The 27,752-nt window shown below is 36.6% G+C and overlaps 1 protein-coding gene across 1 annotated transcript; it reads left to right on the top strand.

Annotated features, from left to right (window-relative positions):
• On the top strand, window positions 1–27,179 carry LOC576481. The gene is made up of 5 exons (XM_030978827.1): window positions 1–343; window positions 1,581–1,898; window positions 2,520–2,789; window positions 24,166–24,175; window positions 27,005–27,179. The coding sequence occupies exons 1-5, from the start codon at window positions 247–249 to the stop codon at window positions 27,177–27,179; spliced, it is 870 nt and encodes a 289-aa protein (XP_030834687.1). The 5' UTR covers window positions 1–246.
• The last annotated feature ends 573 nt before the right edge of the window (window positions 27,180–27,752 follow it).

Here is a 27,752-nt window from a genome sequence, read left to right as displayed (position 1 = left end):
TTATTTTATTGATTGTTTCTAGCAACCAGTAGTCAAACGGTAACTGTGTCAGGTCCTTCCAGAGCAGCAGCTGCCACTAACGTCCCACTCACGTGTACTGTGAATGGTGGAACAGCTCCCTTAATTCAATGGATAGATGTTACTGGAGGCGGTTATACACCTATCTATCATGGACAAACCCGTTTCAGTACTTTATCTAAATACTTTAATTTTATTGTGACGTCACTATCAGAAATTGAATCTGTGATGACGATTGAGAATGCAGAAGTCGAGGATGATGGGGCGTATATATGTTCTATTCCATCAGACGAAAATGCCAGTCCTATAAATCTGGTGGTAGAAGGTAAGTACAATATATGCAATTTATGAATTGTGTACGTAGAATGGCAAGGTATTTTAGTTTATATTTGAGAAATGAAATCGGTTGGGACCTCCATCGCGCTCAAGTTCAAGCTTAAGATGGCTGTCTCCTGCATTTTTCAATTTTGAAATGATTTGCGAACTGTCTTTTTTGAAAGATATTGTTATTTAACTGATTTATTATATAATTATATATGTATTTTAACTTTTGATAATAATAGATATGTAACTAGTTCCTACATTAATTTATATTATGTTGACAAATTAGGGAAATTCAATCAAACAAACTTGCTCTTGAAACACGACTTTTAACCCGTATCAGTATAATTATCCCCCGGAAAAAAAACCCCGAAGGACAACCACCCCCGAGGACAATTACCCCATAGAGAATTACCCCCTCGGACAATTATCCACCATGGACAATTACCTTCCTCTCCAGAGGACAATTACCCCCACCCCTGAATATTACCCCTACGATAATTAGCCACCCCCTGTTCATTAAGGGGAAGTCAACCCTGATAATAAGTTGGTTTTAATAAAAGCAGATTTGTTTTCGGGGGGTTGTTGTCCTTGGGTGGATGTTTTCCGGGGGTAACTGTCCAGGGGGTAATTTTTCTAGAATCCTTTTGACTGTAGGCCTATTTGTAATTAAAGATTCTTACATGTACATGTTTCATTCATTTTAATTCAGAGAAACAATTCTGGCTAAACAATTGTACATAATAATTTTTATTTCAATAGTCTGAATGCGAATAATATACATTAGGTGTTGCTAGGTAGGGCAAGTATATTGTTAGTCCTACCTAGCAACAATTAATGTATGCAATTCGCATTCTGACTATTGAAATACATTTATTTGTAACAGGTGAATAACATTATTTGTAATGAGGCATTTAACAAAGACTTAATACCAAGTACCGATTTACCTCGTCTGGGTGGAGCACATGTACATCAAAAAATGCATTACATTGTATTACATTACAATAGGATAGTTGCTAGCAAATACCCTCTTTTATGAATCAGTATATTTTTAGGTACTCTTAAGCAGGACTCACTCTATGGCATCTTGTATTTCTTGAGATATCAATTGTGTTTTTGTGCTTGCTACATCATAATACTGTATGTTACTTTTTATAATGTTTCATAATGTTTTTCTTTTGGAAGCAAATCTGAATATCAATCTGTTTAAGACTTCTGCCATTGTTTCTTCCTACTTGTAGCTGCATCAACTTTGACATTGACTCTGATTAGTACCGTGACAAACGGTAAGGACATGAACGTAGCAACATGTGATGCTGTTGGTGGCAAACCACAAAATACTCTTACATGGACCCTCAATGGAGTTACACAGACTGATGGCAATGGGAACACGATAGTGGAAACGAACCCACCAGCTACAGCACCTTTATCTAACTCAAAGAGTGTGTTCACATTTCCTGCAACTCTAGAGAACTATGGACAGACCTTGGTTTGTCAAGTCTCTGGACATCAGATACCAGAGTTGAATGGACAGGAATCTACAGATTTAAATATTCATAGTAAGTATGATTTGAATTTTGGATTTAGGGAGGCAGATATTATCATTCTTTACAAGTACGATCAGTAGATCAATGGTTCTATATGGGAAAAATAAAATGTGTGGATAAAAATATTTTTTTTTTGGTACCTATTATATTCAGAAGTAAATACTTAATATTTAGATTAAAATGGGTATAGCAACTTTAGTTTTTCAAATTTGGATAATTTGCCGTGTGGATAACAGATATTCAGTTAAGACTTTATGCAAAATAACTTAGTCTGTAGTTTTGATTGATCGTAGCCCCCGAAAACCCGTTTTTAATTTATTCATCCCGTCTTTTTGTTGGTAGCAGGCTTAGGATGGACGGTCATATATTTAATCCAACCTGTTCGTCTTGACCATAATAGTAATATGATACCATTGTACAAGGCAATATTTAATGTATTAAAAGAGCTTGGACGGTGTATACATGTACATGTGACACTGAAAGATCAGATTGGAAATACATATTCAATTCAACCTACAATTATTCAGCTGAAGCTTTACGCCTCCATTGAGGTGAAATTGTCAAACTTTCTTTCAAAACTACTTAATAGTATTAGATGAATCTGATTTTTCTTTTTTCATCCTCCCAACGCAGCCTCCCCATCTGATGCCGGTACCACTGTCACTGCAGATTATGCAACCCAGGCAACAAGCATCACAGTGTCATGTAACGCCAAAAACCAACCTAGCCCAGCCATTCGAAACTACTACATATTCTCCAATGGCACACTCTTACATGATTCTATGGAAGGAGTCGACACTGTCTCTGTTTCAGATCCTATAGAGGGTACCAATTACACGTGTTTAGCTGGCAATTACCTTGGAAATACGACACTAAGTGAAGGAGTAACATATGACCCTAGCAGTAAGTAATTTTGATTTATTATCTGTACATGTTCAAGTTCAAGTTCAAGTTTTATTTCAATTCAAGTCTATAAAAAACATATAAGATACAGATTATATACAATATAGAAAACACAAAATACACACAAAATGGAAACATGTCTACAAATATATCGGAATTATAAAAAGTTAAACAGCAATAGAAATGAATTGGGGAAACTGCAAATAAAACCATAAGGTTCTGTCGAGGCAGCTCCCTGTATCTCGCTGACGTGAGAGATGAGCATTTTTTGGCACATCTCTTTCCTTTTTATTGTTGTGTTGGTAAGATGTGTTTGGTGTGACCTTGGGAGTGGAGAGAGGGGTGAAGAACCATCCAACTTGTTCAACTTTAAATTGAAGTCTAAATCCACTTCCTAATGAAGGAATGTTGAGAAAGTGTGTTCATGCTTGCGCATTTATTGATGAAGTTCATTTTAGTGTGTGTGTCTTTAATTGATGCTTCATGTGTTGAGGTATAGTGAACTTTATTGTGCTTAATTGATGTGTTTATTATGATGTCATGATTAGTGTGGAATGATTTGATCTTGTTGATGTATCAAACCATTATTCAAACTCAATCAAACCATCTTGTTGCTTGGGTACACTTTTTCAATCTACAAGTCATATTTGCATTCATTAATCTTTTCTGAGTAAATCCTTTTTCTTTATGTCTTGGAGGGTTCAATTGTTTAACAGATGTGACATGTTTTGTGATCATCTGCTGTTGTAATACCAGAAACTCTCATGGCATGAGATTTTTTTTGAAATTGTTGGTGATAGCAATTTTTACAGCAATATAGTTTTCAAGTTGCAAAAATGCACCTTGTTCACTATAGATAAAAATGTAGTCACGTGGCATGAAAGTTTTGCAAATATAGACCACTTGCGATATTCATGAAAGAGTCATGCTCATGCGCACAAGCTGGCCCAGTCTTTAGGGAAGTCTTGTGTATCGGTATGTTGAAATAAGCTGAACCAACAGTTCAGTATTACACTATGATTGTCATGAAATACTGTAACCCATGTACCAGACACAATCCCTGATATTACATGTATATGAGATTGGCTGCATCATATTTGCATTTATTTACTGGCTTATTAATCTGTATATATTTCCCTCTTATATGAATGCAGTCATTGTTCCAAAGTATGCTCTTTTTTAAACAGATTTTTTTCTGGTTTCAATAGCCCTCCTTGTTTTCTATGTTCAAGATGTGTTTGTAGTGTAAATCTGGAAGAGAGGTTTGTGTTATGTAATGATGAGGTGTGAAAGGCAGTAAAAGTGACTGTGATAAGGGAGGAGATAAGAGAAAGCAGACTGAGATGGTATGGACAGGTGAAGAGGAAAGATGAAGATGAAGTGATTAGATGGGCAGCAGAGAGAAAGGAAGACCCAGGAAGAGGTGGATAGATTTTATTGGGGAAGATGGTAGAGAAATTGAGTTGGAAATGGTTACAGAGAGAACAAGATGGAGAGCGGTTACAAGGAAATCCCCATCCCCAATTCCCCCCTTGGGTACTCACGGGATGATGATGAAGTTAAGTTCAAGATATTCAAATTTTGTCAATGCTGTTGGGATTTAAATTCAGTTTACAACCAGTAGTACGATTGGAAGAGAATGTGAAGCCACAAAATATGACTTGCTTGAAGTTAATAAACATGCATACATGAAGATCTCCCTTACTATGAATGATGAATATACATGAACATGACATTAACAAATAATTATTGTTCACTCTTTTGTTTTAGCCTACAGTGGTGTTGCAATCGTTCAAATCACATAAACATGTACAGTACACTACATGTAGTACAGTATATGTGCATCCATCATGTGCCCACCCTCACACAAAGACTCTGAAGACTTCTTGATCCCGGCAGGCGCGTTAATATGTTAGCTCGAAGGTCCAATATCGCACTACGCATGCGCAAACACGAGCAAATTTCTTGAGCTCGAGTTTCAAGCTGATGAAGAACGCAATTTGTAACTGCGGGCTAATTTCCCAGATCAGAAAATAGCGGTCTATTTGGCCAACTCAGACTGATGAGGACAGACCTAGAGAGAGAGAGAGAGATAGATTGTGTGTGAGAGAGAGAGAGAGAGAGAAAGAGAGAGGGAGAGGGAGGGAGAGAGAGAGAGAGGGAGGGAGACTGGGAGTGGTGAAAGCGAGAGGACATCAGAAGAGGCAATGAAAAGTATTAAAAGAAAAGACAAATATATTTCATTAAAATGAAAAATATGAAAACTTTCTTGACGCTGTTGGTGCATGTTGCAAGACTTGGTATTTTAGTAACCACTACAAAGCACCGTGTGGCAAATATTTCGTTAACTACATGTACTTTCCGCTCTCTACTCTCACACAAAGTGTACAGTTTGTTCATCAGACCAGAGGATCAAACTATCCCACAAAAAATACAACAATCTGCATTCTACATTCTTCCTTTATATGAATTACACTAAACGTTTTTGTCTTGAGGGTATAGGACTACAGGTACACAAACAATTTTTGTTTGTTAAGCTTTTTTCCTGCAAAAGATAAATGTATGAAGGAGTAGTTGCAAAGCTGTATAGACATTTACCATGGTCTTTATTCAGTACGCTTCAACTCTTACGGCTCGGGATGATAGTAGCCCCGAGATCACCTCGGCAATGATAGTTGTACCATTACCCTCGTAGTCTGTTAATATTTGCTTTAATACTGCATGCAAAAAGGACTTGCTCATATTCGCGGAACTACATGTATGTGTTATAAGATACAGCCATAGCTGTTTTGCCGCCTCATGTTTATGTCTGAACGAGCGTTAGCAGTGGAATATGTACATGTATTAGATTTTAAAAATTGCTTTCCTGCTAATTTGTCTGGTGTTGACATGTTTCACAGGTTGATTTCCTCTTCCTTGGTTTGCAAAATGCATGGCTCTTTGGTTTACACCGCATTTACCTGTAATAATTTTTCAAAGCTTCATTTTAAACAAATTAAACTTGAGGCTTATGAAGTTATAAAGAGTTTCTATTGATTCAAATTGACCACAACTCCAATCTCTGAAGTACACAGTTGCCATTAACTTTAAGTAGCGATTGTTTTGAATCCTTCGCAACTCTTTATGATTCAGGGCCCACATCATTAGTGAATAACAGTAAATTTGCTTTCGTGTTTTGACTGATCTTGACAGAACCTGGCTGTTTTGGCAACCATACGTGTACATGCAGCCGCATGAGCGCTTTTAGAGTAATCCTCAGCCATTCCTATATTGTGTGTATTTGAGCTTCAGTCAAGAATTGTTCTGAAATGGTCATGTGTGTGAGAAGCGTTGGGTGTTGTACTGACCCATTGTCAATAAAACACAGAGGAGTGGAGAGTGAATTAACTTCAAAATATACATCAGATTTGTCAAAAATATAAGGGTTTGTAGCCATGAATATTTGTCTCTTTTATCCTTTTTTTTCTGAGTGTGGGTACAGAGGTAGAAAACGTAATGCACTTGTAAGAATGTCCTTGTAGCACAACTCAGTTAGATAGTGTCCAACATACATGTAAGGCATGCTCATAAACACAACTTCATATTTTCCCGGGTAAGATTGTGCATGTGTCATACAAATGGCTATTTTTCTAACATTTCAATTTTTATTTGTTTTATTTTCTTTTTGCTCTTTTCCCATACCATGAACAGGACCAACCATTCCTCCAACGACCGGTATGTCCATTTTTTTTCTTCCGTTCTATTATCATTCATTTTATTCATTTATTCTCATTATAAAACAAACATTTGTGTGTGTTATCATCCACACAAATACTTATTATCAGTTACCAACAAATTATACTAAATTTATAACTAATTTAGATTCGAATATGCAATGAACTTGTTTCATGAAACATTGTGATCATTTTCTTATTCTTAGCTTTTATATTACTTTTAGTCAATCTATTTATGTCAGACATGATTTATTCATATTTTAGAAATTCCCTATCAATGGTTTTGCCTGTCCTCTTTTGTGTCAGCATTTTCTGTTTTCTTCATTTCTTTGTCATCCTTTTGACGTACATTTAACTGTTCACCCCCTTTTTCATGTGCATGAAACTCATATCAGTATTCCTTCTAACATTCATTCATGCATGATATGTATCTGGCCACACACATTTGCTTGTACATGTACTAATAGTTATGTCCTCCCACTGTTAGTAAGTAACTATTAGTAAGTTACTACTCATAACCTTTGCCACTAACCTTTAATAGTTACTTGAAAGGTATATTAGCTTGTAGTATTGATAGTAACTGTCGTGTAACTCTATTCATTATTCTAATGAGGATTCCAGAAGCACTATTTGCAAAATATTAATTCAAATTTGGTCTGTAGTTGATGCACATGTGTGTATGTGAATATGATGCAGAATAATATCACTTTTCCACAAAAAACATTGACTTTCACTTTAGACCACAACATACAAGACACTTCCACATATTGCATTCAATGTACTCCTGAATTGTTTCTGTATAGATTTCAATATATCCTTTCACATTTATTTACCCTGTCCTCTATTTTCAAATTAAAACATTCAAAGTAGAATATATTCCATTTCCAAATGTTTCCTACCCGCAGTTAACATTTATTGTAGGCCCTATTGTTTTAGATATGGACTATTCATCGTAGCTCTGTAGAGAGTAAAGAGACCTAAATTCTTAGACCAACCTCATACCTAACTCTTTTCTTCACTTTGCTTTAATAGATAAAGCTTTTTTTATGTGTCGCATTGAATCTGGTCAAGTATTGTTTTTTTACATACAGTATATACTCTTCATACATGTATGATAGAACCCTTTATTCTTCTTTAGAACGTACATTTACGTTATGCTTTCAAATAGAACTTTGGAACTAAAATTACTGGTAATTTAACTTGCCATTATGCTTCCTGTAAAGAATAACATTATATTCGTAAGGTTAGGGTTGTAGAAACTAGAAAGGGGCACACTCTTCATAGATATATTTAATATGCTTTAATATATCTTATATGGCTTTCTTTGCTAGTACTACAGCCGCTAAATGAATAGCCTTTGATTTTAACCATTTCATTTTAGGCATATACTCTTTAAATATATTCTATTTAATTGTTCTGGACTTTGCAAGCTTTAACATTTGGATGTTTCGTTTTCTCTTTGAAACTGACAAGAAATATAATTTGTTTATATATATCATCCATATACAGTATGACAATTCTAACGTTTATGTATATGCTCTAAACACACCAGAACCAATTACAACAGAAGGAAATATTACAACTACGCCAGGTGAGGGGAATTTTTGTTCAAGATGTTTGAATTCACTTTCAAAAGAGTTTTTCTCATTTTGATTAATTTGTTTTTTGAATAAATTGAGCATCGACATCTTTGTTTGACTTTCAAGAATTTTGATTACTTTTTTGTAATGATTCATCAAACAAATGGCTAACTTATTCTACCAAAGTTTGTTATTTTGATTATTTGTTTTCTCTCTCCAAGTTTAAACAATGATGAAAAGGTGAACAGTACATTTTAATCAAAGGAGGGAAAGAATTGAATGTATGATTTTTTAATTGTTATTATGAAATTAAGACAGCATTTGAAAATATGCCCAGGAAAGATAATGGCCCAATTATAAAAGATAACAATGATAGGTCTTGTGCAATATTTTTGTAATATAATCAGCTTGTAAACATTTCTTCTGAATTGGAAGCTATAGATTAAGAAATATGTCTCGAATCAAAAGTGTATTTTAAAACAGAAAGCTAATTTGAGATTTTTGTTATAATGATTTCAAAGTACACATGTAAGGGAGGGAAACAGTAAGGGAAAGACCTGTTATAACTTAGATTTTACTTTTTTCTGAATTGAATTAATGTACACATGTACATGTTGGTCCCAAGCTAGAGCCACAATGCATTGCTAACAAATAATTATCTCATCTATAACATTGCATATTAAAGCACTTTATACAACTATTTTAGCTTTCATTTTAACAACTTTAACTTGTTAATAGTTTTAACTTGATAGCAATCAAATAGAGATCGATATTTCAATTGCACTTATTAACAACTTGCATGCATTTGAACCACACTAATGGAGTTTGTAAGTGTCCTAGAGAATGTGAGCACACTGTTCGCTTGATGCTATGCTAATAAGGTACTTTTACAAATATAGAACACTGTCATTTCAAACATTCATTTTTTTAAATCTCCCAGGGAAACAATATTTACGACCGAGGCAACTGGTACTTGGCTCTTGGTTGGTAATCATCTGAAACTCTCCAACAGGAGTTTTGACTGAAGGTGTGTCGAAGAGAGTGGTCTAATTGTTTTAATTTTAAGTTGTGGATCAGAAAGGAATGCTTTCTTAAAAGCGGACACTGCTGGTTGTTTCACAGTGGAAGTGAGATATTAGCGTACCGTATGATTGAAAAAAGAGAGTTTGTGAATTCTTCTGAGTTTGTGTGTTGCAGTTGGAATTGATAGGAATGCCCCCTTTCTACCTTATGGTTCCTTGGATAGTGATGTTGAAAGTAGGAGTAGCTTGTTTTAATAATCTAACATGTAATGTTCAATAAATCTATATGCACCATAATGGTAGCACATTTATAACATTTAGCTCTCTACACATGTATGTAGGAGCTTACATGTATCATTAGAGAGAGATTGTCATATAATACCTATGTATAGAGTGGTGAAGTGTGAACTTATCAAAAATCTATTTTTAGAATTACTCAATATTTTCAGAAAGAGCATCAAAAATAATGTCAAAAACCAATTGAATATGTTAAGTATTGGCTGAGATATGACCATCTGAATAAATAGATTTCCTACAGGAACTCGGTGTTATTTTGCTCTGGTTCATAACTTTACGAACTAGAATCAAGTTTTCAATTTCATTTTCTGTTTGTGGATCAACCCTCCATACTTGTATTTTTCTGGAGAGTTGAGATCTAGAGTGACGATTTGGAGAGCCGTGTAACACAAAGTTGAACACATTTAGACATTTTGGATCTCCATGTAGTCTGGAGAAATTTCTAGTCGTGAAAGGTGAAATATATAAGAAGAAGATCATTCTTCCGATATTAGTTTAAAAAAAAAGGAAAGTATGAAAATATTCAAAGGGTAGAAAAACATATTTTGAAGGTGGTACAGTGGCATACAATTTTATATCAATGTGCATATTGTGCACATGATATGCATTGGATCTATAATGATGACATTAGCAGCATAATAGCGCTAGGAATACTTTATTCTCAACTAATCCCCATAGACTCAATACACAGGGTTCAGATACATGTACATTGTGCACCATAGAGAAAGAGACTCGTTTTATGTTTCTACAGTGTATAACAGCACATGTACATGTACATTTATATAATATTTACTGGCCTTGAGGGGTATATCAGAAATATTGACCAAGCTTAGATCATATTGCCCCGAGTCGAAAGACGAGGGCAATATGGTCTTAGCGCGGTCAATATTTCTGATATCCCCCGAAAGTAAAGCCAGTCAATATTTTTATTGTTATCCAAATCAGACATCTAGAGCAAATACAGACATCCACCATGACAATCTCAAGAACTGAACAAACTTTGTCAAACCAACACTGTGCATCCAGTGCTTGACAACATTTTCGATACACTGCAAACAGTGTGTATTTGGTTTGATTATTACGTCACAATAGAGTGCGCGCAAAGTGCGCAGGTTCTCGTACGCATAATAGATGCGCAATGAAAATGCGACGCGGTCAGATGCGAGACCGTGGAAAATACCAAGGTATATTTTCACTCGTCTCTAGCTACACGCAAAATCAATACGCGCAGGGAGACCAAGGAAAATACAAAGAATATACCCCTCCGTTCCCACTGCTAGTGAAAACTAGGGCAATACGGTTTTGTAAATGACCAGCTCAGATGTCTGATACGGGTAATAATGTACAATACTACATTGTACAATACTACATTGTACAATACTACATACAGAGTATCCATTGTGACATATCGGTTCGATGATTACACAATCACTTCCTTGTCTGGCGTCCCTTCACTCGCTTCAATACAACAGGTTTTCAACCTTGATCAGCATAACAAAAGAAGCTTAGCTACCTTGGTACAAAGGTCATTACCACAACAAAGTAGACGTTATTGATTCCTATTTTACCCATAGCAGTTTATAGTGTTGTAATAATTTTATTATGTGCAAAGTGTATTTGTATAGTCCCAGAAAAAATGAATTACGTATGAACAAAATGTAATATCTTTGTTTACCTTTCTGTTGGAAATGAAATAAATAAGAATTGAATAGTGTTCTTAAGACAAAAGAAGGCACATGTTTTCATTGTTCACATTTTCGACATGTTTGGTACAATACAAGTAACTTCATGTTCAGACAACACAGTCAGTAGACCAATGGTTTTATATTCGGATATAAACTGCATGGATAAAAATGATGTCCTGATACCTATTATAAACAGGATTACTTAATATCAGATTTGAATGAGTGAAGCAACTATTTTTGTTTTAATTGGATAATATACAGTGTGAGTAAAAGATACTCAGTTAAGATCTTATGCAAAATTTACTTACTTAGTCTGAAGTATACAAATAAAAAATTAGTAGCAGGCTTTGAAAAGTCATACATGTATCTTTACTTTGGCCAACCTGTTCATCTTGGCCATATAAAGTTATTTGAAACCACGGTAGAATAAGGCAATATTTAATATAGAAACAAAATTGGATAGTATGTACACGTAGATATGGCACTGATCCAGATCGGATTCAATTTAAACTTTAACAAAATTCAGCAGAAACCTTAGGTCTCCATACAGTTGTAGAGTGTCAGTCTTTCTATTAAAATTACGGAAGAGCTATAGATGAATTTGTTTTTTTCTTCTCATTTCCCTCCTACTAACCCAGCCTCCCCATCTGATGCCGGTACCACTGTCACTGTAGCTTATGTAACCCAGGGAGCAGGCATCACAGTGTCATGTACAGCTGAAAACCAACCTACACCAGCCATGCGAAACTACTACATATTCTCCAATGGCACACTCATACATGAATCTATGGAAGGAGGCAACGAAGTCACTATTTCAGATCCTGAGGAGGGTACCAATTACACGTGTATGGCTGGCAATTACCTTGGAAATACAACACTAAGTGCAGCACTAACATATGACCCAACCAGTAAGTAGTTTTGATTTATTATCTGTAGATGTATGTCGCTGATGTGAGAGATGAACATTTGTGTGCACATCTTTCTCCTTACTATTGTTCTGTTTCGTTAAGTGCCAAGTTGTGGTTGGTGTGAACCTGGGAGCGCAGAGAGGGGTTAATAACCATCAAGATCTCAATTTGATCACTGTTCATGTTTCGATAAAAATATGTTTCGACTCATTAATTGGCGTAAAAAATAAAAACTTCGCGTGCACGATTTTTTTTTTGATTTTGCGAGTGGTTGAGACTTGCAAAAGTGAACGACAGCCCAATACACCAACAGTTTAATACATTGATAGCCCAATATACTGACAGCCTAATAGACTGACAGCCAATGTGACCGACAGCTCAATAGACCGACAATTCAGTAGATTGACAGCCCACTGGATCGATAGCCAATGTGAACGACAGCCCAATAGACCGACAGCTTAGTACATTGACAGCCCAATAGACCGACAGCTTAGTAGATTGACAGCCCAATATACCGACAGCTTAGTAGATTGACAGCCCAATAGACCGACAGCCCACGTGACCGACAGCTCAGTAGATTGACAGCCCAATAGATCGACAGCCTACGTGACCGACAGCCCAATAGTCCGACAGCTCAGTAGATTGACAGCCCAATAGATCGACAGCCCACGTGACCGACAACCCACTAAACCGACAGTTTAGTAGATTGACAGCCCAATAGACCGACAGCCCACGTGACCGACAGCCCAGTAGATTGACAGCCCAATAGATCGACAGCCCACGTGACCGACAGCCCAATATAGTGACAGCCCAATAGATCAACAGCCCACGTGACCGACAGCTCAGTAGATTGACAGGTCAGTCGATTGACAGCCAACCTGACAGACAGCCTAACAGACCAACAGGTCAGTAGATTGGCAGCCTAATAGATCGACAGTCTAATAGACTGACAGTCAAATAGGCCGACACCCCATGAGACCAACTTACTATCATCTGTGTACTGCCTAGTTATCTGACCGTTCCAAAGACTGACATGAACCAGAGACCTCGAGGTTGGAAGTCAAGTGCGTTACCGAGAGAGGTATGTCCCGACTCACGAGTAAGCACAAACACACGTCATTTAATAATTATTATTATTTATTTATTATTTATTCGGTTTCAAAACATCAACACGTAGAGTTCAGGAACTCAAAATGGTTGATTTACAATGAAATTTAATAGTGTAAACAAAATTGAACTAAAGAATATACACCGAAGAAGAACATATTGTTTCACACACATGAAAATATGGTTACAATACAATACACAACGGCTGGCTAGATGTAGCTAGACTAAGGCGAGATATGACGAGGAAATCGAAAATAAGAGAAATGACTAAGAGAGAGAGAGAGAGAGAGAGAGAGAGAAGAAGAATAAGTGGTGAGAGAGAAAGAGAGGGACAAGAAAGGGGAGGGTAGAAAGAAAAAGAGAGAGGGTAGAGGGAAAGAGAGGGGATGGGAGGTACGGAGGGGAAGTGAGGGAGAGAGAAGGAAGAGAGAGGAAGGTAGAAAGAGAGGGAAGAGAGACAGGGAGAGAGTGAGGTATAGAGAGAGAGAGAGGGGTGGGGAGAGGGAAAGACAGAGCGAGAGAGAGGAGAGAGGAGAGAGAGAGAGAAGAGAGAGAAAAGAGGGGAGAGAGAAGGGGATAAAAGAGAGATAGAGAGAGAGAGAGAGGGAGCAGAGAGAAAGAGAGACACGGAGGGAGAGAGAGAGAGAGAGAGGGAGGAAAGATCTTTAAAAGACAAAATAAGAAACAAGGTAGATAAACGTAGCATTAAAACATTAATACATTTCTTATACACATCTACACAGGAGAAGGCGCACCGAAGCGTTCAGAGAAGACAACAATGGATTGGCCTGCAACGCATCGTCGCGTCCGCTCCGAAGGCCACGGTGCGCCTGCACATGATGGTCAACATTTCAGCATTTTCAAGAAATTCAGAGTACCTAGAAAGTACAGGCAATTTGGCAGTAAATAGCAAAATATTGTCAATACCCTTCCCGACAATGTTGTGCAAAACATGTAAAGATAATTGTTAAAGAGTTGACACCTCTATTAATTAATGGAAAAACCCGCATTTCTTCAATATTCTGGATCAGAAAAATACAGCTATAGTTAAGTATTGCACCTTGTAGTGGTTCTAAAGAGTCACAACATGTAAAGCTAATTACTAAGTTGACACCTCTATTAATGGAATAAATAATAACAGTCTTGATACATGGCAATATCTAACATCTTTGATAATATGCCCGTAAAACTCTATTTAGCAATATTTCATGGAGAGATGCTGTCCAATATGCAGGCAAAATGGAATTATTTCAGCCTTTGAAACCTTATCCAATGCACTGTTCCAGGACCTCTTCCAGATCCACAACATTCTGAAGGCATTGTGTTTGGTTCTGATGGTGATGGAACAGATCTCACAGTGTAATGTTACTCCAATAATGCGGTAACTCCAGCCGTTCGTGTCATGAGTACATTCTCCATCTATTCTAATGGAACACTGATCACCGAACCTGTATAGTCGTTAGTGGTCTAACGTGAATGTGAAGACTCGACAATTTCAATAATGACATAAAACAATGCCTTATTTTTGAATAAAAGACAACAAAAGAAAGATCGAAAACATTAACATGATAAAGGTACATTTTTGGCCTAAATGTATATATAATGAAATAAGCAAAGCTTGTTAGACGCAAGCCCCTCAACGATTAAGATATCCTAGATATAAATAATCTGTTATTTTAGGGCTTACAAAATATGTTTAATGAATGGAGGTACGGTAGTTCTGCAAAAGGCAAGGCTCTTTTACATCTTAAAGATACATATCACTTATAATCAAGTGTCAGCTTAGAGTAAGATATTGCTTTATTTGATTCATGCGCGAGTTTTGATAAAATATTAGTCTATAAATATTTGTCTTGAATAAACATAAAGAAGTAAAATTTTATGTGAAGCTTGTATGAAACACCAATCTATTCTCCTTATTATCATGTTATATGGAACGTTAAAGGAAGGAGGGAATGTAGGGAGGATACAATCGTTTGTTTCCCACTGTTCCCATATCAATCATGATAGTTCGGCAATATACGAAAGGGGTGTAAGCTGAGAGTTCCGGTACAATCTTAACAATATAAGTAAATTTAGCCCTTGAACCACTTGAATAAAGCCATTGTAATAAAGTGTGCCAATGTAAACTATGATATGGATATACAAATATCGGACAGATCAATATCAAAGGATGTGTATTGCTCCAAGCCAAGTATACTGTTCCCATGTTACTTGTTACAGCAAATATTAACCTACAATGTATTTGTGAACAAAGACCAAAGTCCAAAGTCCTGTTTATACTATGGTTGAAGTGAAGCATCACAGTAGGTGAAAATGCATATCATAATATTTTTCCTCAATTTCATCAGAAGGATCCTGTTTTAAAGGGGAATGAATTCAATCGGGAATTCTTCTGAATTTCTTATCTTGATGATTAATTTGATTCAATATCTGATTGATATACAACTCTAAAAAGAAGTCAGGTTTGCTCTTGAACATGGATTTTTTTTAAAATTCTATGTTTAAAATGATACTGATTTTGTATTGTGTTATGTTCACTCAAAAACGTTTGTTGTGGTACGTTGTTTTTACAGTTATTAAAATTGTTATATACTTAATACATACATGTTGTATTAGCTTACATTTGCTCCGGCAAAAATTCAAGATTATAAGGTCCGGTCTACGTTTTGGTTTGAAGTTAGTTTTAGGGTTATGGTTAGGGTCGCGATTAGGTTTTAGGTTAGGTTTGGGGTAAGGGTTAGGATTTGGTATATATATTGGGACTAGTTCCAAGAAGGTTTCAACTTTATCTGTCAAGAATAATCCATACTGCTACAATATTTTCATAAAAGACGTAAGGAAAAAATATTCCTACTTTGTGGGCAACAGTGAATATGTGTATGCGTTTATGTGTGTTCGAGTGCGTGCGTTTGCGTGTGTGAGTGCGTGTATGTTTGTGTTGATTATGAATATTAAAAGTATATTTGTAATGTTAAGTTCCCAATAACTGTGACAACATAATGTCAAAATTGTTTAGATGGTAGCATTTCACTGTAAGACTCTGCGATGTTTTTGAGGTGTATATCTTCGCAATGCGTTGCTTATTAAATAATTATAAAGAAGTTCCATGTAAAAAAAAAATCACCTTCTTTTTTCACATTCTCTTTACACATGAAGGATATACTGTGTTACATATGTAACGTGTTATAGTACATGGCTCATCGCTTACTAAAAATAAAAAAAGTAATTGCCAACCAAATTTATTTCTGACCTTATCATTCTGGAGTGTATATAAAGTTATTTTACAACACAATACATCTGGAAAAGATAAAAGAGATTCTGAATTGAAACAAATGTTGAAAGAGAAATCAGAGAAAGCATAGAAATGCAATTTAGCAGAAAGGAAAGTATACTGACAAAACAAAAACAATGAAATTGTTGAAGTTAATTTACACATTTGACTGATGTGTGTGTACTTCAATTCGATGTTCATAGCTAAATTGGACGGATAAAGTTAGTAATGAGGAAGTTCTTAGAAGAGCTGGAGTGCAAAGGAAAATGATACGTGAGATGCTGATTATGCAGTTGAAGTTCATGGGTCACATTACACGTAAAGAAGGCCTAGAGAATCTTGCCTTGCCATGGACAATTGTGGGAAGGAGGTGTAGGGGAAGAAGAAAGATACTTTGGATGTACAGTCTGCAGAAATTGTTAGAAGAGAGAAGAGTAAAGGAACTGGGAGTGGTGCTAATAGAGAAGGCTATAGGAGCCGAGGGTTGTGGAACAGCATGATCGCCAAAGTAAATCGATATGGAACTTAGAGAAAGAGAGAGAGAGAGAGAGAAAGTTTATAGTTACCTTTTGTGTTATGTTTGTAAGATTAATTTTGTACTGATTAGTAAGTTTTGAATGTAAATTAATAAGTCCTCTAATGAGGCCCCCGAAAAATATGTGTATTTATCTTCTTACACATTTTAATTATATAGAATGGATATACTGTATGACATTTGCCAAGTGTTATAATTCATAGCTTCTTCTCATATTTTTTTTGTATACAATCCCTAGCTTTCATTTACATCGCGAACCTTAAGCTTACTATTTGCAATTGATAAAAGTATATCACCTGTTATTGTTTATAAGCCTACTAATATATTTGGTAAAGAAAAAAATGGTATGATTGTGAATTTAATTAATGTTGCTCTTTTCTCATAATGTATTATGGCGAAGTACTATTATTCTAGAAATATTTAACTTCAATTTACTTTTGACAATGATGATTTAAATCAAGCTGACGAAGATTTGTCAAAAGATCATGATATCATATTAATGACTGGGCGTAAATACGAATTATCTAACAATTTCTTATAGGTATATAATGTTGCAACACTTGATTATATATTGCTAATGCCAATCGTAGATATGGAAAAAATTGAGTAAAATAAATGTGAGTATCAGTTTCATTTGTGTATTTACAAAATGATGAAATTTCACTGTCTTTAAATGACTCTCTGTTTTATGAAGCACATAACAAAATATGCGCAACAATTACAAGAAGTTGATAATGAAATGATACTCATTTATTTGTATGGCGTACATTCGCATAACCGTTATAACAATGAGGGCATATGGAAAGTATGTGGGAGCTTAATAAAAGAAAAAACTTTGTATTTCATGAGACCCCACCTCCCCCCTATCGCACTACAACGCAGGAAAAACATGTAAAGGCGTTCGTTTTTGGAAGCAGAAACATAAAGAAGAGAACAAATATATATCAAGAGAGTGATTGAGAGAGAGAGAGAGAGAGAGATGGGTGATGGGGAAGTTTGCATAAATATGTATTAACATTTTTATACTTTAATTGTACTCTATTCCAATAATACACCTTTCAGCAGGTACAAATAAAATTAAGGGTATTCTTTGGTAAGAGAAATGCTTTAGTTGTTGTCTTTGTGTACATTTATAAACAATTTTTGGCACAACAGATTTCTTACAACTCGATTTGCAAAATGAAAAGAAAACTTCTTTTTTTCTTCTGTCCCATTCGAATAGTGAAATAGAGAAAAAGAGGGTGTAGGAAAGATTTTTTCTTCTTCCAGAAACGAACAGAGGAGAGCAACGTGAAAGAAGGTAATTCGACTCCAACTGTACCTTCTCCTTTAACTCACGTTTCATCCAATTTACCTCTCACCCCATTACACAAGCCACTCCACAAAGACCGGACCTACGCTGATATACAGGGTGACCCATAACAGCTGCACTGCTAAAGCCAGGGTAATTGTGCTGCATTATTGTAGAGCGCTTAGAGACTTCTGATAAAGTAAGTGTTAGGCGCTATATAAGCAAGGATAATTATAATTATTATTATTATAAAAATGGACTAGCATAATTCCAATAATGTGGAGCAAATTTCATTGGTACAAGTAGATGGGGAATCTTTTAGAAGAACGAGTATACCATATCGTCAAAATATTCAGGCTGACAACATTTTAGTAAATGAGTTATGTGGGTTAAATAACTTTGAGAGGTGAAATATAATAGGTAAAATGTGGTGACTATTTAAGGAAAGGCTCTTGGCCTAATCCATTTACACCGGACTATAAACGCAAAATTCAAGAAATATAATTTTCCTATATCCTCATAACGGAGGTAATAATATAGGCAACTCGATCGAGTGTTACAAGTATAGTCAATTAGAGTAGAGCGAAAAATACAATTCGCAAATACTGTTGCTGAAGATCAAATCTACTAATGGTTTTGTTTTACTCCTGGTAGCCACATCGGTAGGCCTGTTATTGCCACGATTTGGCCTACTGCTCTTCACCACAATCGATTGTATGGGACGCCGTAATGCCCACATTTCTCACAGCTTCAAGCGTTACTAAACGGTTGCAAAAGTATCAAATTTTGAAACCGCCATTGCCTCATAAATATATACGTGGAATTAAAACGCTTAACCCAAAATTGATGATGCTGGTGTCATTCTACTTAGAAAAGCATTGATTGCCCATTACAAATAACGAATAACATTGTGTCAATGGTCTCGTTGAAATTGTAGACCTGTGATGATGCGTTCTTTTGGGGCACCCAGCATATTTTTGTCCCTTCCATGTGTGTTTAAAGGCCCGGTCACACAGGGAGGACGCATGGGGAAAGCACGGCCAGCGCATTGGAAATTTGCATTTGGAAATTTGGGCCAGTGCGTTGTCGTTCGCTAGGCGTGCGTCATCATTCGTTACTCGTTCGTCGAGCGCGCTGGACCAAAGCTGGACCAGCGCTATGCATTCGTCGTCATTCGCTGTGTGCGTCGTTTTTTTTTTTAGCATGCTCAAAAATGTGCGCGGAGCTCGACGCATGAATGTACACGCCAAAGGCACGCCAGACATGCGTGGAGCGCGCCAGACCAGCGCCAGACATACGCGGAGCACACCCCCTGTATACGCACAGTGCGCTAGCTACACGCTGTGCATTTTTTGTCAGCTCGCTAGCTTTTCCAAAATCATGACAAAAGTTAGGCACACGGCCTTTTCCGATTTCCAATGCGCTGGCCGTGCGCCGTAGAACGCGGTGCATGCGTGGACCATTTGTCCAGCGCGCTAGCAACACGCTGTGCATTCGTGGAAGTTGTTATCATGTGCGCTCTGTGTGCGCCCTGTATGCGCCCTGTATGCGCCCTGTATGCGCCCTGTATGCGTCCAGCGCGCTAGCAACATGCTATGCATTTGGTGTCAGCTCGCTGTAGCTTCGACAAAAGTTGGGCGCACGACAACGCACTAGCCAAAATTGCAAATTTCCCATGCGCTGGCCGTGCGTTCCCCATGCGTCCTCCCTGTGTGACCGGGCCTTCAGGCGCGTTGAATGCAAATTAAAGCTTTTTAGAATAGAAACATTTTATATACAGTGCGTCCCAGAAAAAAACGAAACCGAGAATTATCGATGTTTTATCATAACTTAATCACAATTATGATTGATAAATGTCGCGTATTTCTAAAGCTTAGATCCTCCTCTTTCATATGATGCATATTTCACGCATGAGTGATTAAAAACAATTTGAAGAAAGGGTACCAATTAAGTCATTTGGCAAACGGTATCTGAATTTCAGAGAGAAGATCACATTTCCAAACAGTTCATTTTCTGCTCTTTCATTTGACACCTCAATCAGAAGAAAAGAGCCAGGAATAACAAAGTTATGTTTGTTTAAAGTATAGTTGCATTTACAAGGAAAATGAACTTTCTGGGCAACAGTCGTAAGACTGAAGTATGACAGACTCTCGACAGCCACAAGACATTGATACCACCAACAACAAAAAAATCGTCGAACAAAAAAGGTGCATGATGCCACGATGCTGAACAATTTCGTAGGACTGTCTTGCGACGCCCCCCGATGACCCAAGATTTATTTACTATTTAAGGGAAAATTGAAATCAAATAGATATAGCAAAATTGTTTTTCGTAGTAATTCATACAAAATGATTACTTTTACACACAAATGATATGAGTAAACACCTGTATGGATCCAAACAGACAATGTGAATGATTCTTCCTTTTTCATAAATTTAAGACACTCTATTTTTTTCTCCTGATATCCATGTATGTCTATGTAATATCCAATTGTAATGCAACATACTATGATATAGATTTTAAATCAAGACTGTTTATCCCTACTTTATGCAAATGAGGTTATCATATTGGACATTGTAAAGGCTGCAATCAGAAGGATAAACTGTAGGATCAGGTATGCATCTTTCGGTGAACTATTCTTAAATTTGTTTTGGATTTGTTTTCTCTCGATAAATTGTTTTAATAATTGTGATTAATTATAGTTATCCCATCAGTGTATATTTTAATTGTCCATGCTTACTTTTATTCAGGTGTCTCCTGTGCTGATATTATAATAACGGGATTCAAGTTTCTTGATCCAAGCCTCAGAGTGTCATGTGACATTTCTGATGCAAACCAACCTAATCCACGCACAGGGAGCTACTACATATACTCCAATGATAATCTGAAACTGTGGATGTTCCAGAATCAGAATTTGACCAATGGACAGACTTCACTTGTGTAACAGGAAATCATCTTAGAAATAGAACAAGTCAACCAACAAGATATGACTAAAACCAGTGAGTCATAAAGCTTGTAGATGATGTTGGACGTGTCTACCTAAAACTATTTTACTCTTTCTCATAGATACTTCTCTTATTTCCATATTCATTGTTTCTTAGGGATGATATTGCCTCATACGATGTGCATTTGCTACCATCGACACCGTACATATTCAAAATATATTTAATCTGCCTAAAAGTATTGCATTTGAAGTGATAACAGCAATTAAAGGTATCATAGCAGTAATAATCACTTTTCAGATAGGAAAAAGTGCAGCAAGGACCAAGTTGTATCTTGTAACTTGTAACTTATATCAACTGGCTTTTCAAAACAAAAGGCATGTCTTTTATTTCATTTAAATAGGGAAAGTTGTAGTAGTAGTGGTAGAAGACGGATTATGATTAGTAGCAGTAGAAGTAGTAGTAGTAGTAGTAGTAGTAGAAGTAGTAGTAGTAGTAGCAGTAGTGATAGTATTAGGAGTAATGGTAGTAGTAATATTAGTAATGGTAGCAATTATAGTAATAATAAAAGTAGTAGTAGTAGTAGTAGTAGTAGTAGTAGTAGTAGCAGTAGTGGTAATAGTAGTGGCAGCAGTACAAATAACAATAATGATAATACAAATAATAATAATTATAACACAAACAATGTTGAAATGATCCGTGTCGTATCGTCTGCGCCCATTCGATAACCTATACTAAGTATATTTATCTTCTCCAACGGAATCTTTCACTCCTGATGAAGCGATTACAGAAATATCAGAAGGTGACTGTGTTTTTCTTACAGTCTAAGTCTATGCCATGCAGTTTTGTAAACCCAGAATAATGATCTAATTATTGGAACTATTTTATTATCTCAGTTGATAAATAATATAAAATGCACAATACTAGATTAATAACATGTAAGAAGTATTTTAATTATATGGATGTGATCTATTATTGTGTGTGTGTGTATCTTGTTCACGCTGTGCGTTTCAAGAGAGCAATATGAGAGAAGTCGAACACATACTTCTTTAATGACTTCAGATTCTGGTTTAGCATTTTTGTGTAACAAGATTACACAAGATCCCAAATGAATTACAATTCTGGAAACAAGGAGGAGAAAGTTGTCAAAAGCAACTAATATGTCTTAATATGTCTTAACAACAGGCATGTCTTACTTCTACCCTATAGGCTTCCTTCCTGATTTTGTTGAATTGCTCTACCAGCATCATGTATGTATTGTTTGAGAACCTGATAAACATTGTATGTAAATACAGCTTGTTAACTGATGAGTGAAGTAACATCAATCATGAAATCAAGGGGCAGTTAGGATTCGTTTCCTTTCTGTATTGATTATTCTTGCATGTGGTTGAATTATTTTTCTTATGTTTACTTGATATTTCTAATTAAAACAGAGCCATTTCCCTATCCGTCTACCTGTAATGGTCTCAGTTCTGGTGCCTCTGCAGGCATCGCTATCTTATCCATCCCGTTATTTGTTCATCATCATTAACATCATTTAATTCATTGTGTGGAGAGGAAAAGCAACACGATCAGGTTTACCCCTAAACTCCCCCCCCCCCCTACGAATGATCTGTTTGTGCTTCACCAGATCCCACCTCCCAGATAACAGTAACTATAGATATATTTCCATTAAAGGGATCCCGTAACTTTGTCTTAGATCATTTAGAAATAATCCTTGATTTAGCTCATGCTGCAATGATAATTATAAACCTTTAGGTCAGTCAGGAACTCCATTACTTTTACAAGCCGATTGCCTGTCTGATTATCAAGATATTAATGATTGGAATTACAAATTTTGAAAACCGTTGGCCGAACGGTTTTCATAACACTACAGTCTATTGAGGAAAACGAGTATGGTAAAACCGGTCACTCAAAGATTTTTACTTTTTTGAGGCACTTCTTGATCGTTTTGTGTAGGGCTTCCATATAACACCGTATCTCAGACACTGGTAACATGTAGGACCGTGTATCTCAGATTTAACAATGTTAAATGACCCCTTTAAGTTGACATCATTTCCTTATAGTATACAAACAATTCTTGTTAAAGATGGTGGAGTTGGGGGGGGGGGGGTTAAATAGTGTTGTTTCTTCCCTTTCACCCCCCCCCCCCATTCGCTTTCCTCGAATAAGCCCGACAATTAAAACGTACAAAACTATACATTATTCGAAAGGTTAATTTCCAAGAAAGATTGGCAGAATTTGACACCATCGATTGACAATTAAAATAATCCATGTAAACAAATTAATAAAAAACAAAGGAATAAGCCCCAAAACAAGCCTTATTGATACGATTTATAAATCTGATTATGGCTGCATATCAATAATTTTACTTATCAGATTAGCATTAAACAACGAGAATTCTTGTACGTGTTTCACTGATCCACTAAGCTTTCAACTTAATGAATAAAGTCAGAATATCAAGAAACAATTGAAATACATGATAGGTTCTTATTTATTCACATAATATCATTTAGCCAAACATAATGTTTAAAATAGAAGTCATAGCGAGTGCATTATCTTATGGAAGTGAAAGAAAATGACATGATTAGATTTGACTACATATATTGGTGAAGTATATAATTTTGCTCATAACTTGAAGAATAAAAAAAATCCTTATCAGCATATCCGAAGCGAGCTAACAAACTTATTCCCTATATAATATGTTTAAAGTTCATGGGCTATTATGAAAAGCTTATTTATGTTATGCATATGTAGGCTTTTCAGTCTTCATCGATTTGTTATTGTCGAATAAGAATATGGAAACATAATACTGGACGTTGATAGGGAAGATATTTTGTTTTTGCATGTCATAACGCTTTCCTGAATGTATTTACCATACCAAATCAATAGCTAAGAATTGAGATCCATTTTCTTGTGACCAAAGTTCACTTCCTTCGTGATAAATGTGCCATATTCCTATTTTGGCGCAAATAAAATGAATCAACATTCTGATATTTGCTTTCTCTTTTTTTAAAACCAGGTTTCGAAGAGTAAGAGAAAATTGTTTTTGGATTAATATTTAGCAGTTCGAAATATTAAACAGAAACAAAAATATATATATATATCACACAAACACATGCGACCACTTGCACACACCCCTCCCCACACACACTCACACACGCACGCACATACACCAATATTCAGATGTAATAAAATATGAGAAACCACCAAAATTAAGGATGACGTCATTTATCACATGTTTACATGTTGAACATGTTTCACTGTAAAGTGGAACTCGAGTTTGTATTTTTATGAAACTCTTCACATTCAAGGGTATTGACAAGTAGTTAATTTAAAAGCACAATGGAGATATATTTTGTAATGTGGGAAACGAAAATGATTAGCTATGTACTATAACACATACAATTAGCAAAACTGTTCTAATACGAGTATTTGGAAATCAGTTCTGTGAGATGTCCATGAGATGGCGCTGTACAATAAACAGTACGCTGTCGATATAAATGCATTATATAGGAACAAATAATTATTTGTTTTTCTCAGAGAAGAAAGAAAATATCTCATGAGGATATTTGGAGCTCCCAACACTTTAGATGAGCTTTAGTTATTCTGTATTTATTCAATACATCTTTATGCTGTGTTTTTTGGTAATTCTGTTTTCTCGAGAAATGTAATTGAAATTAAAAGAAGACCTTCACAAAATAAAAATTGCCCTTGAATACATTTATCAAAAGTCTTTGCGATCACGTTAGCTGTAATGACGGAACAAACAAAAACAAATCAGCGTAAATGTTGGTTGCTGAAAGGGTACTTTTCTTGGTTTTTGTACCGTGGTGTGAGGGGAACCAGGGCCCTGCGCCCCCCTTCCCGTTCCACGGCGCAGCATTTCGCATAAATTTCAAATCTCTGTACTCTAGCACTTCCACAATGATGAGGAATATTTTCCTAGTCGTATAATGTATACTGATTCATGAATGTCATGTATCCTACTGAATGCACACGCACATAGTATTTCCGCACAGGTGAATGCAAAAGCTGAAGTTTGTCTTCGCGTGTTGATTTTAATTATATTTCGTGTGTTATATATCTCGATATTTGAGATCTAAACACGTATTTAAGACAAGAAAAGTAACATGACGATGGCTTATTTTGGAGTGTTGGTTCTGAGTTTCTTTTATCTTATAATATCAGGTAAGTACGATTTCAATGTGAATATAGAAGATAAAATCGTACAGACCGTGTTATCATGCTGACGGGTGTACTATAATAATCTTTTAGTGTGCGTAACAGTTGTAATAAATTTCGTTACAATATTTTTGGGGAAAATGCTCATGTTTCTCTGCCAACACAATTTACTGTAGGAATGAATGTATTGCAAGCAATCAAATGAAAGCCATGTATTTCAATAAATATTTTGTTAATATAGGTACACATTTTGCCAATGACATTCCTCAATGTAGCACTGATTTTATGAGCTATTTAGGCAGTAACAATGCCAAATGAATGTGTATGAAATCTACTAATATAAATGAAGTATTAAAGATCTGCTCCTCCTTGAAATCACCGTTTTCTTGTAGCTCCGATGACATGTGAATAACCACAAAAAGGCCTAAAAAAACCCTCCACCCGGCAGGCGGAGGGCGATGACTTGTCCAAACAAGAAATAAGAAAAACAGAAAAAGAAACAGGTTAGTGTTACACTCTTCTTCAGTGGCCAGATGTGACAGATGTTTAAAAATTAAATCCGTTTCTGATGCAGACGACACACATAAAGTGGTCTACAACCTGGCCAGACGGATTTCAAACTAACCTGTTGCTTGAAAATGCGTCTATGTTGTTGCTACAAAACTGCGCATCTGTAGACTGTAGTGATGCTGCGCGTATGTAGCAACGATGCGTTGTCATGTCTGATTAAATATATATAGGGCGTGTCCACTCTCGCTCATCCTTCCTGAGCCATAGATGAAATGATGCCTTTACTGCGCATGAGCAAGAAAGTGACACTATCTTGTTCCTCAGCTTTGCGCCCACAACAATTCGAGCGAGAGCACGGAGGAGTGTGTTGTTGGAGAAACCACGACATCCTATCTCTATGGGCCCAAAGTTCAATTCTCCAACCGTTCTGCTCAGCCTCTAGAAGCAGCTCTTCGTATTTCCTGTTCTTCCTCTCGTGAGCTCGCTGCTTATTTGCCTCATGAGGTTCCGTCAGCTCCAGACGAAATTACCTCTTTAAAGTGGGGGACCAAACTACGACATCAGGCCGCAAATTTGTCACGACAATGGATGGAGGAAAAAATAACTTCTCCCCCAAGTCGATTCGAATGTTCCAATCGCTAGCTCCATCAGTGCAAGTCCTCTGCCTTCCTGTATAACTTCTGCCTGAACCATTTGTAGCCTCTCCTTCCCTGACGATATAGATATAGGATGCTTGTGTTCGGGTCGGCTTTTGGTTGTGTTCTGTTAACCTCGTCTTCAAAGCATCCCCGATGATACCCAGTAAACGGTTGTGACGCCAAGCGTACTGGCCTTGTTGGAGACCTGTTGGGCAGCCAACAAGAATATGAGCAGTCGTTGCTCTCTGTTGACAAAGCTTGCAAGCATCGTCTTCACTTAATCCCCACCGCTTCAGGTTTGCTGGTGTTGCTACAGTGTCGTTTGTCGAACCAATCATTGCAGCAATTTAGGGCTGGTATCAAATAGATTCCTCCAGGACAGCTTCTTTTGCTGCACTCCTTCCCATGACGTCCAAGCTCCTTGAACTGGCATCTGTACAACTTTTACATAATTCAAATTATCATGCTCCTTGACGACTAGTTCGCTAATTTTTGTTCTGAATTCACGTTGAGTGAGCTTTCTTACAGGTTTACGGAGTTGACCAGCCCCCAATCCTCGTCGTCCAACCTGACCTCTCACAATGTCCCCCATCCGCAAACTGTCCTCCGCTCTAGATATTGCCTTATCAGCATCCCACTTGCGGCCATGACGAGACTGTGGCTTGATACTAGTGACAACATTGTCTCGATGTGTCGCAACTGAAGTGCCGCATTCACCACCGTCTTCTTCATTGTATTCGTGAGTCCTTCAAACTAGAGACGCAACTTTGTCTGATGGCAGTAGAGTGCTATATTTGATAAGTTCTTGCTTGCTCCTAGCCAGTGACATAGCTTCTTTGAGACAAGTGTCTCCATCTTCTCTACCTTTGAGACTGGTACATCATATATCATAAGTTTCCACTGCATTCTTGGTACAATTAGGTATAGATATATCTAGCACTTCATGACGCTATTCAAAACACACTTGTCAATAATATGAAGCCATCTCCCAAGCGAATCCATCATGTCCTGACGAGCAACATTGTCTTTCAGGATCCCATCAATCAGACGTCCTAGAAACTTCACCGGCTTATTATGTACTCCAGGTATCGTCTGGCCGTCGACGGCGAATGGCTCGATATGCTTTACTTTGCCCCCATGCACTACTGAGGAACGTGACTTCACTGGCTTAATTCTCATCTTGCTCCATTCCATGAAGTCATTCACTTTTGAAAGTATAGAACCAGCATTTTAACCGAAGCAGTAACGATAGTTATATCATCCATATACTCCTTCA

Source organism: Strongylocentrotus purpuratus, unplaced genomic scaffold (assembly GCF_000002235.5).
Source record: "Strongylocentrotus purpuratus isolate Spur 01 unplaced genomic scaffold, Spur_5.0 spur5_scaffold_1, whole genome shotgun sequence".
Taxonomy (NCBI): Eukaryota; Metazoa; Echinodermata; class Echinoidea; order Camarodonta; family Strongylocentrotidae; genus Strongylocentrotus; species Strongylocentrotus purpuratus.
Note: the sequence above shows the minus strand (reverse complement) of the source record. Positions and strands in the feature narration are given on the sequence as shown.

Bases quoted from the DNA above. Each gene is read 5' to 3' on its own strand.
- LOC576481 (XM_030978827.1), top strand. From the start codon at position 247: ATGACGATTGAGAATGCAGAAGTCGAGGATGATGGGGCGTATATATGT. The intron at 344-1,580 runs GTAAGTACAATA...TCCTACTTGTAG, and splicing joins TATAAATCTGGTGGTAGAAG to CTGCATCAACTTTGACATTG. The intron at 1,899-2,519 runs GTAAGTATGATT...CTCCCAACGCAG, and splicing joins TACAGATTTAAATATTCATA to CCTCCCCATCTGATGCCGGT.